General features: G+C 55.1%; 1 protein-coding gene across 21 annotated transcripts in view; it reads right to left on the bottom strand.

Moving 5' to 3' along the window:
• The window catches only part of NFIX (nuclear factor I X), a 102,285-nt gene that overhangs the window by 10,800 nt on the left and 77,181 nt on the right, over positions 1 to 14,304 (bottom strand). For 6 of the 21 annotated variants that reach the window (XM_035286222.3, XM_035286223.3, XM_078360693.1 and 3 more), the window contains exons 3-9: positions 14,092 to 14,154; positions 13,638 to 13,712; positions 13,108 to 13,228; positions 11,831 to 11,967; positions 8,791 to 8,913; positions 5,424 to 5,599; positions 229 to 376 (exon numbers count right to left, since the gene is read on the bottom strand). In XM_035286222.3, the coding sequence (XP_035142113.1) occupies positions 229 to 376; positions 5,424 to 5,599; positions 8,791 to 8,913; positions 11,831 to 11,967; positions 13,108 to 13,228; positions 13,638 to 13,712; positions 14,092 to 14,154 (843 nt within the window). The remainder of the gene's footprint in view (positions 1 to 228; positions 377 to 5,423; positions 5,600 to 8,790; positions 8,914 to 11,830; positions 11,968 to 13,107; positions 13,229 to 13,637; positions 13,713 to 14,091; positions 14,155 to 14,304) is intronic. The other 15 variants (XM_078360695.1, XM_078360696.1, XM_078360702.1 and 12 more) reach the window with 4 other exon arrangements.

The raw sequence follows: 14,304 nt of genomic DNA, 5'->3' as shown, positions 1-14,304 counted from the left end.
GGGCCCTGGCTGGGAGCAGCGGGCAGGGGGCTCATGGGGTGCTGGCTGGTGCGACTGAGGCCCGGGAGGGAGGCTGTGGTTGGGGGGCTCGGATCTGCTCTTGTCCGTGGTGCTCTGGGTTGGGGGGCTTTGGTGGTGGGAAGTGGGGGCTTTTCTTTTTGCAGTGGAGACTGTTTGGACGGGCCGGGGACGCTGGGCGTTGTGGTTTCGGTTTCATCGTCCACTTACAAGGTGATGGAGGAGTCAAGGCGGCGCCGTCTGGGGCAGTGCTGGTGGATTTGGAATCAGGCATAGGAAGGGGCACAGGTCTGGCCACTGGAGGCGGCGGCGGTAGCAAAAATGACCCCGGGACTTTGCCCTGGCCGCTACCGTTGGGCTGCGAACAACATAAATAGAGTGACGCATGAAGGCACATCACACACAGACACACGCTCCCCTGCGCGGCCGCGCCAGCTCGCTCCTGAGAGCGGGCGCTCCCAGTGGAAGATGCAGGATTGGGTTCTCTCCTCCAGGGCACGGGATGGGTGAGGGTGTAAGGCCTCTATTTGGTCTCTCAGGTGTTTCTCTTTTTTTTTTTTTTTTTTTTTTTTTGGTTCTCTTTTGAAGTTGTGGGAGGGAGGGAGGGGTATTCGACGGGTGGTTTGTTACTTCTCAGGGAAAATGTTTTAGGTACCAAAATGTGCCACTTGGCAAATACGTGCAGCTACACCTAGAACTCTCATGCTCCTGTAGACCGTCTCCTACAGCAGGAAAGATGAGCGTGATCATGCTGCTCCCCTGGCCCCACAAAGCACATGCCTGCCTCCCTCTGAGGGCCATTGGGCTGAGCTGGTTCACCTAACTAAGGACAGCAGGCCTGCCAGCACCCACCCACAACACGTCCTCAGGAGGCCACCAGAAGTTGGGGAGCTCGCCCTTGGCTTCAGAAGCCCGGGTCCTCACTGCCTGTGGGCAGTAGGGTGCTGATCTGTTCTCTCAAGAACGACCAGGGAAGAAAATCCGTCGCTGCCAGGTCTAGTGGCCGTGAGTTTCTTCAGAAGGACTTCCCTGTATGACAGATGCCCTCAGCCGCCATGGATTCTCAGCCACCAGGAGGCATTCCTTGTCTTTTATGCCCTCATTTGCTTCGAACTGGATTTTCTCCTCTAGGACCATGCATGGCCTTTTGATTTCAGGGCATGTAGGTACCAAAGGACAGACAGAGGTGCCCCCACCTCTCCCATGTAGTTCCTTGGAGGGACCTCCCTGGAGGTGTGGGCACACACCTCCTGCCACTCTCAACAGGACCCTGGCGACCACTGCAGCGTAAGCTCAGGAAGGCCTGGCTTGCGTTCTTCATCCTAAACTGGCACCTTTCCTATGGGACAGAGTTCTGCCCTTCCGGGCACCCAGATGCAAAACCCAGAGAGGATCCTGGGTGTTCCTCCTCCTATTGGTGAGCAAGCGCCAAGGAGCCCATCCCCTTGATGTCTCCAGCCAGTGCCTCATTCTGTCCTCATTGATTTCGTGGGACAATGGCAGTGAGCTGCTGTGGGGGCTCCCCTGTGCTGAGACTGTGCTCATCAGCTCAGGGCCCCCAGCGTGTAGCCCTGGACCCGGTGCTGTAGTTCTCTACTGTGTAACCACTGACCCGCCCCAGAAAGCATCAGTTCTCACCTAGGGGTGATTCCGCCCTCCTCGAGGGGACCCTGGCAATGTCTGGACACATTTTTGGTTGTCACAACAGAGGGGCTGGAAGGGCTAGGTGGAGGCCAGGATGCTGCTCAACATCCTGTGGCACACAAGACAGGCACCCTCAACAAAGGACCCCTACTTAGTTCCCGGTCAAAGTGCAGGTCAGAGCACGGGTTTGCAACTCTGCCGACAAAGATGATGCAATGCTTCCCCTCATCTCCGTGCCTGCCTAGACGGAGGAAGTAGACCGTCTGATCACAGCCTTACTCCTCCTCTCCAGGGGTCCTGAGCTCAGGCTCCCAGGGGGGCTAGGACATGGAGGCCTTCCAAGCAACCACAGGGCAGCCTCTGCCTTCCTCCAGCTTCAGAGCCCATCTCCCCCAGGATTATCTAAATCGCTAATCCCACCCAATAATGCTAATCCCTGCCCGATATGGTCGGACATTGAAACCTGCTGATTTACAACATTCAGTTTCTAGGAGTAACTTCCAACCAGGCTAGCATATCTCAGCTCTGATTGGGGTACAGTTGAAGTTTTAAAAACCTCAAGGTCTTGTGACTGTGTAGTGCCTTAAAACCTCATGAGTTAGGAGCTAGAAGCCTAGAAGCTGGTATAGCTCCTCACTTTCATCTACAGATGAAGACACAGGCCTGGCTGTTCTGACATTGGTAGTCAAGGTTGAGCCAGGACCAGGCATCCTGCCTCCGAGACTCACGCTCTCCCAGTGGGCCCTGCGACTCCTCCACCCCATTCACTTGGCAGTCTCTTCCTTCTCCCTAAAACACAGCTAACCAGGCATCCTCTGCATCTCCTCCACATAGTGTCTCCACTTGGCCTTGGCTGTTACTACTCTAGGGACCAAGGCTGGGCTATAGACAAAAAAATTCTTTTTCTTTTTTGGAGATGGAGTCTCACTCCATTGCCCAGACTGGAGTACAAGTGGTACGATATTGGCTCACTGCAACCTCCGCCTCCCGGGTTCAAACGAGTCTTCTGCCTCAGCCTCCCAAGTAGCTGGGACTACAGGTGCATACAGCCACGTCCAGCTAATTTTTTGTATTTTAGTAGAGATGGGGTTTCACCGTATTGCCCAGGCTGGTCTCAAACTCCTGAGCTCAGGCAACCCACCCGCCTTGGCCTCCCGAAGTGCTAGATTATAGGTGTGAGCCACTTCTGCCTGGCCTAAAATTATTCTATGTAGATATTTTCCTGCAAAACTGATCTGTGACTTCAGATTCTCAAGGAGGTTAAAAACAGCATCAGCATCACCTAGGAAGTTGGGAAAAATCCTAATTCTCAGGCCACACTCCAGACCTGCTGAATCAGATGCCCTGGGGGTGAGGCATAGCCATCTGTGCATTAGCCAGAGCTCTAGGTGACTCTCTCGCATGCCAAGTCTGAGAATTTTTGTAGTGCAAGCACAGTTGGGCACTGCCACTCCCTGCCTACCAGATCAGTGGCAGAGCTGGGCCCCCTGACTCTCTGCAGCTGTGCATCAGCCTCTTGCATAGCACAGTGCTGTCTCTAGCCTCCTCCCAGAAGCTGGGGGTGGGTTCCCATCAAGCAGGCTCCCCATGGAGCCCCCTCTCCCTCTCTTTGGTATGACCAGCCACACAAGGAAACTCAGAGAGGTTGCTCCCTGCTGGGACACACTCCCTGCTTAATCAAGGTGCCTGTTTGCAGTTCCTGTCTGCACTGTTTTGTCCATGGTCTGCTTGGAGCAAGTGCCTGCCTCAAGAAGAGAAGCTTCGGCCGGGCGTGGTGGCTCAAGCCTGTAATCCCAGCACTTTGGGAGGCTAAGGCGGGTGGATCACGAGGTCAAGAAAATCGAGACCATCCTGATCAACATGGTGAAACCCCGTCTCTACTAAAAATACAAAAAATTAGCTGGGCATGGTGGCACGTGCCTTTAATCCCAGCTACTCAGGAGGCTGAGGCAGGAGAACTGCCTGAACCCAGGAGACGGAGGTTGCGATGAGCCGAGATCGCGCCATTGCACTCCAGCCTGGGTAACAAGAGTGAAACTCCGTCTCAAAAAAAAAAAAAGAAGAGAAGCTTCTAGGCAAAATGAGTCCTCTTTGAAAAAAACAAACCAAAAAAACTATGGCTCTATGTCAGAGTCCTCAATCTTGAAGAGTTAAATATCAAGGGAGAGGTTCAGGACCAGAGGCTCAGAATGGCCAGGGGACTAAATGACCCACTTTCTCCAGGGTTCTGTAGTTAGGTTTGGCTCCTTGGGGTAACCTGGTCTCTAGGCCAGCCTCAATTTGACTCAAAATCCCAGCTGCCTCAGTAGTTGGGAAAGCAGCCAAGGTAATGTTCTAGACCTCTCTGCCGCATATCCCAGACCCCAGGCCCCAGGCCCCTTGGGGGCTGGGCACAGACTGGTAGCTCCCCATGAACTCTGCTGTCATCTCTGATGGAAACACAGCAGCTGTCAGAGATCTGCTCTACCCTCCATGACCCTAAAAGTGGACGGAGCTTGTCCAGAGAGGTGGGTAAAGCTACAAGTATACTAAGAGTCAGCCAACAGAAACCCTCGCAGGGCAAAGGGAGAAAGGAGACGGAGGAAAGCAACAGGAGGGGAGCAGGAGGGAGGGAAGAAACTGGCTTCCTTTACGGACAGAGCGAGGAGGCAGAGCCACGGCCCCACCACAAATCAATACACCAGCACTTAGCAAATGCTAACTCTGCCAGAGCACACCAAGGCAGCACGGGGCTGGTGGCAGCAGCAGCCTCTGGTGTGGGCTTCCAGGATGCCTTTTCCCACCACAGCCCTTTCAGCATCCTCCCTCCCTGACCTCTCACAGCAGGCTTTCAGGCTGGGAGGGCCGGCTGCAGAGGAGCTGGGGCTTCTTCTAGCACACCATGCTGCTGAGGCTCTGGAATTTTCCCAGAGGTCTAGAAACCTCCACGTTCCAACCAGGGACCACTGTCCCACTGAAGAGTCATCTCTGGCCCACCACCTCCTGGGATAATTCTTTCGTTGAGCTGAGTTTCTGCTCCTCAGTGACAGAGAAGAGCTCCAGCAGGGAAGCAGTGTGTTTCCAAGGGCTAAGGAACAGCAGGGTTTCACTCTAGAACCGGGCCGTCCTGAGAACCCTTTGTTAAAAAGTCCTGCCAACAGGGGTCTCTGTGGATCAGGGCTTTCCCTTAACATAGCGCTCCTCACCAGGGATGGTCTTACCCTCCTGGGCACACTGAAATCTGAAGACATTCTTTACTATCAGGACTGGGGAGAAGGAGGGGCTCCTGGTATCTAGCAGGTGGAAGCCAGAGATATTGCTCAACACCCTACAGTACACAGGATGGTCTCACACAGCAGTGACTAAACAGCCCCAAATTTCAACAGTGCTGAGATTGGGAAACCCTGGTCTACAATCTAGCAAATCATTGCAGCCCCGAGGTTTAAGAGGAGCGCTGGGAAGTTGGGGCCCAGGCCCAGGTTGGATCATGATGAGTTCATTCCTGCTGGGGGAACAAGGGCCATGGGAAGGGCAAGGAGCCCGAGCAAGGGGGCCCAGATGCTGCCCCCACCTCTCCGGACCATGATAGACAGGCCCTGGCATAATATACAGACCCCCGCCCCCAGACCCAGAAAATCAAGGCGTTTGGTACTAGTGGCTCCCTGCTGCTCCAGCCCTGGGTGGGCTTCTGGCTTTCTGGCCCTCTCCCTGTGAGCCCTGAGACAGACAGACAGACGTGGAGATGAGGCTGTAGCTGGGCTCCTGGGGCCCTCTGGACTCACCTGTCCGGTGGCCTGGCCCGAGCCATCTGAGCACACAAACTGCACAAACTCCTTCAGTGAGTCCTGCCCGTGGTGGTGGTGGTAGCGGATGGTTGGGTGCGTGAAATACGGGCTCGACTGCTGGATGATAGACGTGGAGGGGAAGTGCAGGGCTGACGCTGTGGCCCGGGGACTCCCTGCATGCACGTGGGCAGGGAAAAAAGGGCGTCAGGGCCAACGAGGCAGCCAGTGGGAGGGACAAGAGAGGAGGGGAGCTGCCGGTGAGAGGGCTGAGGGTCCTGAGCAGGCGAGGCAGCCAAAAGTTAAGGCAACAAAAAAAAGTCAGTCATCACGATCCATGATGTTTTAATGCAGTATAAAAATCATCATCATCAAATCGGCAAACTGGGGTCCAAAGGCCAGCCATTTATTTTTGCAAATAAAGTCTGATCACAACCAAGTGCTGGGAGATTAGAATGAGGCAGATGAGGCAGGGGAGGATCTTGTCTTTATTTTATTGGAATTTTAAAAATTATATTTATTATTATTTGAGGCAGGGTCTCGCTCTGTTATCCAGGCTGGAATACAGTGGCACAAACATGAATCACTGCAAGTGATCCTCCCGGTCTCATGTGATCCTCTTGCCCCAGCCCCCCAAGTAGCTGGCACTACAGGTGCATGCCACCACACCTGGCTGAGTTTTGTATTTTTTTTCTTGAGATGAGATTTTGCCATATTGCCTGGGCTGATCTCAAACTCCTGGGCTCAAGTGATCCGCCTGCCTTGGCCTCCCAAAGTGCTGGAATTACAGGCGTGAGCCACTGCCTCCAGCCTAAAAATTTCTTTTATAAAGACAAGATCTTGCCTTGTCACCCAGGCTGGAGTGCAGTGGCGTGATCACTGCTCACTGCGGCCTTGAACTCCTGGCCTCAAGCAGTCTTCCTGTCTTGGCCTCCTGAAGCACAGGGATTACAAGCATGAGCCACTGTGCCCAGCTTCAACATTTTAAACAATTTTAAACCAAGACATAGCCAGGTACTGTGGCTTGTGCCTGTAATCCCAGTGCTTTGGGAGGCTAAGGTGGGAGGATCACTTGATCCAAGAGTTGGAGGCCAGCCTGGGAAACATAGCAAGACCCTGTCTTTACAACAAACAATTAAAATAATTTGCCAGGATGACACACAGGAGGGGTCACTTGAGCCTGGGAATTCTAGGCTGCAGTGAGCTATGATCATACCACTGCATTCAGCCTAAATGATAGAGCAGGGAACTCTCTAAAGAAAGAAGAGGCCGGGCACGGTGGCTCACGCCTGTAATCCCAGCACTTTGGGAGGCTGAGACGGGCAGATCAGGAGGTCAAGAGATTGAGACCATCATCCTGGCCAACATAGTGAAACCAAGTCTCTACTAAATACAAAAATTAGCTGGGCTGGTTTCACACGCCTGTAGTCCAGCTACTCAGGAGGCTGAGGCAGGAGAACTGCTTGAACCCGGGAGATACAGGTTGCAGTGAGCCAAGATCGGGCCACTGTACTCCAACCCGGCACCTGGCGAAAGAGCAAGACTCGGTCTCAAAAAAAAAACAGGCTGGGTGCAGTGGCTCATGCCTGTAATCCCAGCACTTTGAGAGGCTTAGGTGGGCATATCACAAGGTCAAGAGATTAAGACCATTCTGGCCAACATGGTAAAACCCCATCTCTACTAAAAATACAAAAATTAGCTGGGTGTGGTAGTGTGTGCCTATAATCCCAGCTATTCGGGAGGCTGAGGCAGGAGAATCACTAGAACTCAGGAGGCGAAGATTGCAGTGAACAAAAATTGCACCCAGCCTGGGCGACAGAGACTCTGTCTCAAAAAAAAAAAAAAAATTGATATTTACTCATCATACCCTTTTTTTTTTTTTTTTGCAAAAGTTTGGATTTAAAAAACATATTCCATAAAAATATTATTTATCTTGATGACTGAGTTTTTCATACTTGCTGACATTCTGCATCTGAACTGGGTGCCTCACTAGCCCTGCCCTAATCCAGGCCCTGGTAGGAGACTGGGAGACAAGAGGAGGCAGAAGTTTCCCTGGGGCTCTGGATGAAGACACAGCCAGCATCTGCTCAGGATGGCCATCTGACATATGCACAAACATCTCCTGAGCGAGAGCTGTTGTGCACCCAGCCGCCGCCACCCAGGTGGTGTTCTCATGTGCTTGCCCCCATCACTCTCACACACCCGTCCTAACACACGCAATTCCAAACCCAGAGTAGGCCCCAGCTCTTCCCCCTCCTGTCTGTTTCCAATCAGCTCACTCTTGCTCTCGGTTTCATTAGGGGGCTGAGGAAACTTGGCTTTTCTCTGGAGTTCATAAAAGCTGAGTTGGAGCCGGAGGAGCCAGGCCTTCGCCCTCCTGCTGCCTGTGCAGAGGGCCTGGGCTCCCCACCCCCACCTTGCAGCCACCACACCCTGCCTGAGCACCGGCTGCCTCTGGGCTCCCAGCCAGGAGGCCCCAAGGAGGAAGCCAGGAGGTAAACCTCCTCGTTTTCTGTGTCCTACATATGAGCCCAGGAGATGGCGGGCGGACATAGGGCCATGTCCAGAAAAAGTCCACGCCTCTTGCTGCCAGGTGGGTGCCCAGAGAGGGAAGAAGAAAGTAAAGGAGTGACAGGTCTGAGGTCTCAGCTCCCACAACCTCCTGCCTGATCCCATCTCCTCAGGACAATCTAGGTGTTCTTATCCCAAGTACCTTCTCAGCTGGAGACACTGAAATCAGACAGCAGCCCCCACAGTGGTGGCCAGTTCCTTTTCCTGGAGAGGAGTCCAGGCACCACCTGTCCCCTAGGCCCAGATCTTCCTTTCCAGAAAGGGGCAGGGAGGCCCAGACAAGGGAGCTACTTCCCCCAGGACACCATGTAGGAGCCTGGGCTCCTTAGGAGTGCTCTTCTCCAACCAGGCCCCACACCAACCTGGAAGCATGCTGGGAAACAACCAGAGCCTGGGCTCAGGCAGGAGCTGGGAGAGAGGAGCCGACAGGAGGGCAGGGGAGAAGGCTGTGCCTTCCCGCCCACAGCTGGCAGGACAAAAGGAGAACTGGGCCAGAGTTAGGGAGGCCTTGGGACCGGCCTGCATTGTAGCCAGCACCCACACACACAAGGAGTGAGAAGAAGTCGGAGGGCATTCAGGAACTAAGTGGGCAGCCCAGAGGCCTGGCCTGGTCCTCCACGCAGTGCTGCATGAAGCAGGGACTGGCTTCCATGCCTACCGGCTGCTGCACCATGGCCCACTCAGAGAGCTTAGGGCTGTCACTCAGGGTCAGCCCTGGCCCCTTCACCTGGCCAGCTGCCCCTAGATGCTCAGCCACCTCCCCCACTGCCCCCCTCCGGGGCCCCCCATTTCTCACCTGGTCTGACTCCAGCAAGCACAGGCAGTGGGTGGTGGGTGAAAGCCATGCGCGGGGAGCTGCCCTGAGAGGAGAGGGCACTGCAGAAGTCCAGCTTTCCTGACTTCTTTAGAGAAGCCGGGCCTGGGGGGAGGAAGCAGCAACACAGGGCAGGTTTAGCTGGGCTGGGGTGGGCGCGGGGAAGGCGGGAAGCCAGCAGCTCGCTCCTTCTCTCCTCAGCCCCTCCCTGCTGTCCCTTCCTCCACCACCATGCTCCCTCCTGCTGCTCCTTGCCCAGTCCTAGGCCTCGTTCTAGGCCTGGTTCCGAGGCCCTGTGTGGAGGCCAGCCAGGGGGTACTTCTAACCAGAGAGGAAAATGAGGCCCCTGGGTAATGTGGGGTGGTGTGCACCAGGCAGGGGGTGAGCAAGGGGCCCAACCTGTGCCCTGGCAAGCAGGTAATGGAAAGAAAGGGGGGATGCAGAACCAATATCTGGAAAGGAGTGCAGGAGGAACACTAGGGCACCAGCTTGAAAGCTGGGAAGGGGTGAGTTTGGGAGGGACAGGCTGGTGTCTATGCCATGGTGCCCTGGGCCACCGGAGGTTCTGGTGGGAAGAAGCCAGGGCTCCATTTAGTGATGGGAACACACAGCCATGGACCCTCAGGAGGGACACAATGCCCAACGAGAGAGCAAGGACAGGGACCAGAGGACCTAGAGAGTCCTCAGGCTGCTCAGGCCTAGCTGGGCCCTGGAGACAGAGCCAGAGGGGAGAGGACTCCCCCAGCCAGGGGACCCAGAAGCTCAGCTACCATAGGATGGGTAATTTCAGGGATCTGTCCTGCTCCTGGTGCCAGAGGTATGGGTGGCATTCAGCATGAAACAAGGGCACAGAGAACACCTTGTTTGAGGTCTGTCTTTAGAAAGTCATCTCTGCCCAGTGGCCATAGCATCCAAATGACAAAGCAGGGCCCTGGTGGGCCAGGTTCTTCTGGAAAGATCATCTCCCATCTTGGGCTGAGCTTTAAAGTTGTGCCCCGGCTGGGAGGGATAAGACAGAGTCAGGGCAGATCTCTAGAGCTGCCATCCTCCCAGGGCAAATTGCATCAGTTTGGATGAGGGGTGGAGGGGCTGCAGAACAGAGAAATAAGAGCTATCTTAACTGCAGAGGGAAGCGGGGGAAGGGCAAACTCCCAGCCGCCAGCAGAGGTGTTATCTGGCGGCAGCTGTGTGCCACCTGATAGCTGGCATGCTGGGGAGGGGGAGCATCCTACCAGCTGTGCACAGCTGTCCCTACGGCCGTACAGTGCCTCCCCAGCTGTTCCCTGTCCTGCAGCTGGGATGCTTAATTGGCGATTTGTCGCAGCCTAGGGAAACAACACACAGGGGGGTGAGGGGAAAAGGGAGCCGGGGGTGCTGCAGGAGGATGTTGGGGGGCCGTGCATGGCAGGACTGCCGGAAAGAGCAGAAATGCAGAAATGGCAGGCACAAAAGCAGACAGCCAAGAAAAGAGAGAGCAGGAGCCAGGAAGAGGGGGGCTCCTCAGGAACTAGGTCTGGGCAGAGGAGCCCAGAAGCCCTTGCCTCAGGAGCCAGCTAAAGACATAGCCCTCTATGCACCACATGGGCAGTCCTTGCAGAAGCGGTCACCTACTGAGGCCCTGGTGAGGGACCCAGGATGTAACCCAAGAGTCTCCCAGGCCTTCTCAACTCCTCTCTCTGCCTCTCAAGGCTCCCCAGGGAAGCATGTAGCACATGCTGGCCCAAGTCCCTGCCCGCCACAAGGAGACCCTGGGAGAGACCCGAGAATCACGGGAGGAAGCCTTCTCACAGAGGCCAGCCTCCATTGGCGGACTCTAGAGGGTCTCCGGCCTACTCCCTCAGCCCAAGGCCTGGATGCAAGCCCTCCTTTCCTCCCAGGAGGAGGAGAAGCTGCCGGAGTTTGCATTCATTCTGGGGCAGCAGAAAAGCAGGAGCGCCTCCCAGCGCTACCCTGCTCCATCCCAGCCTCTGCCTGCCCACTTGGCCCTTCTTAGTAGGGGCATATCTGGAAAACATCAGACTCAGTGCCATCAGTTCAGATCCTCATCTTCTAGAGGAGGAGAATGAAGCCCAGGGTCCAGGCCCATCCAGAGCAGATGTGCCCAGTGCACAGTTCACACTCATGGGTCTGCACTCCCAGGCCCTGTCACACCCACAGTGAGGATATACACAGACTCTACCATTGGCACATCAGTGGGGGGCTCCTGAAGACAGCCTCCTCACACACATGTGCTCATGCACATGCATACACACGCACGTGTTACTCTCTTCCAGGTCTATCTGCATTCTTAGTAAAAAATGGAGGTGAAGAGGGGTGGGTTCAACAGAAAGAGGATCCCTAGAAGGGACTGGGAAGAGTCAAGCTGGCATCCTCCGTATTCTCTCCCTTTTGCTGGCTTCCCTGTCTTGTCTCAAAAGGACTCTGCTCATTCTTCACTAGACTCTGAGTCTCTCTCCGGAAAGCTGGGCCCTGAGTGGTTCTCATCTGGGAGGATGCTGTCTCACTAGGGGACGTTTGACAATGTCTGGAGATATTTTGGGTCATCAAAATTGTGGGTGGGTGTTTTGCTGCTGGCATCTTATGTGTGGAGGCCAGGGATGCTGTTAAACCTCCTGCCGTGCATAGAATAATTCCCACTACACAGAATGATGAGCCCCCAAATGTCATTAGTGCCCAGGGTGAGAAACTGCTTTAAACCATGAGGCCCACAGGGTGGGGCAACCTCTCTAGAGAAATACCAGGAGGGGCTGCGGCCACCCCACCATGGGGCACCAGAGACTTGGCAGCCCCTCTGCTTCCCACACCATAGGCTCTGCTGCTGACTCTGACAGCACCCTTCCTCACCTCCACTCCCTTGCTTCAGCCTGCTCTGCCCTCCGTGGAAGATCAGGAGGCAAGAAAATAGGTGGGTAATGTCTCCCGACATAGGAGGAACTGGTGGGAGGCTTACCAGGTAAACTGAGAGGGGGACAAAAAGGCTCTGGGTTGCTCTTGCTCTGGGTCAGGACCCCTGCACCCATACCTGCATCCACATCGTTGGGCCACCCGCTGGACTGGCTGCTACCAGCTGCTGGGGAACGGCCTGTCCCAGGATAGAACACATCATCGACGGGGCTCTCCATCTCGCTGTCATCGATGGACTTGGGGCGCTTGGTGGTGCTGGGGAAAGAAGAAAGGATCAGATGGGCCAAGGATGGGCCGAGGCTCCAGAGAGTGATCAAGTGTCCAGGTCAAACAACTGTGCACAGATGGCCCTCTGGGTGGGGAGTGATGCCAGCTGACAGAAGCACTTCTGGGCACTCACTGCATGCTCAACCCCAGGATCATCCCTAGGCCCTCAAGCCACTAGCTCCAAGCCTGCTCCTCTTCCTCAAGCCCCTTCCCGATATGTGATGCCACAGTCCTCCAGGTTGCCCATATCAGAGAACTGAGCAAAACCCTCAGCTGCCTACTGTATCCCACCCATGATTCCCCAGCAGCCCCCAAGGCTAGGGTGAGGTGAATGAGGTAATTGAAGGGACAAAAATAACACAAAACTCAGTTATCAATATAAAGAATATAGTCCAATATTTAAAAAATACCAAAATGAATGTCGAAAATCTCAAAACACCCACGTTTTAAAAAAAAGACAGGGTGGACCCTGCCCAGCATGACTTGCCCTGGCCAGAACCCACATCTCCACCTCCCAAGCATCTCTCTCCCTCTCCATGCCACCCCTACCCCTTTAGGCTCTCCCCCACTCCAGCCTTTCCAATGGCTTCCTAACTGGCAATCAGTCCTGCCCACACACTGCTGGTGGCGAGAGCTTTCTGGAGCACACACCCTCAGCATCCCCGCTTAAAACCCCTTAGGAGTCCCCGCTACCCAAGGATGAAGTCTAAATGCTTTCTTCTGGCCTCCAAAGCCCTCTGCAGGGTGGTCCCGCCAGCCTATGCAGGCTGGACTGGGACAGAGGCTGCCCTCTTCTCCTGCAACAAACCCCCGACCTGCCCCTGTGTGTCTGGGCTCAAATGTCACCTCCACAAGGGAGAGACTTTCTCAGACTCCCACTTCCAGGCAGAGCCATGCCTTGTGCAAATTTGTATCCCCAGGGCTAGGTGCTACATGACAGCACAAAGCAGGAGCTCAGTGGGTGACTGCTACTGGTGAACTCTAAAGTGTTAGAGCCAGTGCCCTCAATGAGAGGTGATATTCTGAAGCACCCCAGCCTCAGTGATATAGCTGCCTATAGCCACCTAGGACAGCCCTGGCCCTGGGGGGAGGAGAGAGAAGGTGGGAAGGTGGGGCCACTGGGCTCACCTGGTGGAAGGAGGGGAGGTGATGGACCGCCGTCCCAGGGTCACCTGGTTGATGTTGTAGTAGCTGGGACTCTCCAGGTCCGCCAGCGAGAAGTTGGGCCCTGATGCTGTGGCAACAGGAGCTAGGAAGAATGAGAGGATGATGAGGTTTGGAGGTGGGGGGAGGCCTGATGGGGTCTGTTTCATTGTCATGAATGGTTTCCCAGAATCCCAGGGTGAGTTGACTATGGGGCCAGGAGATGGGGGAAAGTGGGCCATCTGGGCTGCTGAGGAACCTTCTCTCAGCTAGGGGTCACAGGAGAAGAGACTTTGGTTGTGACTTTTTTTTTTCCTCCAAAGCAATGGAGACTGGAGACAGGGCTCTCTGGAAGACTCTACTATACCCAGCCCAGCACCAACAGGGCCAATAGTGTCCCAGAAACCATCTGTCCCCATCCACTCCCCTAAGACTCCATTAGGAGGACATCCCATGAGGTCCTACCTCCTTACTTTCAATCCCCATCCCTGGCCTGGAAGGAAGGACTCACTTACTCTGTGATACTCTCACCAGCTCCGTCACATTCCAGACCCCGGAAGTCACAAAACAGTCCTGGAAACTTAAGTGCCCTAAAGAGGGGAAAGGATGAGTGAGTCAAGACAAGGCCAGAAGGGGGCTGCCTGCCTGTTTGCAAAGGCCTTCCCCACTGCTGACTCTCCCTCCCAAGTCCCGTTTCCAGATCCAGGCTGGCCCTCAGGTCTACACCAAAGAGGGGGCATGCTCTAGGTGTGCCCCTGTCCCTTCAGGACAGCAAGCTAAGCTCAGTCAAGAGACAGCTAAGCCAGTGCCCTCATTGAGGTGGCATTCTGAAGCACCCCAGCCTCAGTGGCACAGCTGCCTATAGCCACCTGTGAGGAAGAAATGACAGTGGCCAGGGCAGCCAAGGTGGGGGAAGGAAATAGAGGGGCATGGAGGACAAGGGCGGTTGGGCAGGTGGGGGGCACTGACCGTTGGGCAGTGGTTTGATGTCCGCATCTCCTTGCTGGTTTGAACTATCTGATTGTCCGGATTCTGCAGGAGACACAAAGGGGAAGATGTGTCAAGAGCAAAGTTCCCCATAAGCACCAGCCAAGCAGCGACCCCTCCAGCCGGGTGCACGAGCAGGGAGGGCCCACCCCGGCCAGAGAAACCTTCACTCCACCCTCTCCCCAAACCAGCCCC

This window comes from Callithrix jacchus, chromosome 22 (assembly GCF_049354715.1).
Source record: "Callithrix jacchus isolate 240 chromosome 22, calJac240_pri, whole genome shotgun sequence".
NCBI lineage: Eukaryota > Metazoa > Chordata > Mammalia > Primates > Cebidae > Callithrix > Callithrix jacchus.
This window is presented reverse-complemented; position numbering and strand designations above follow the sequence as displayed.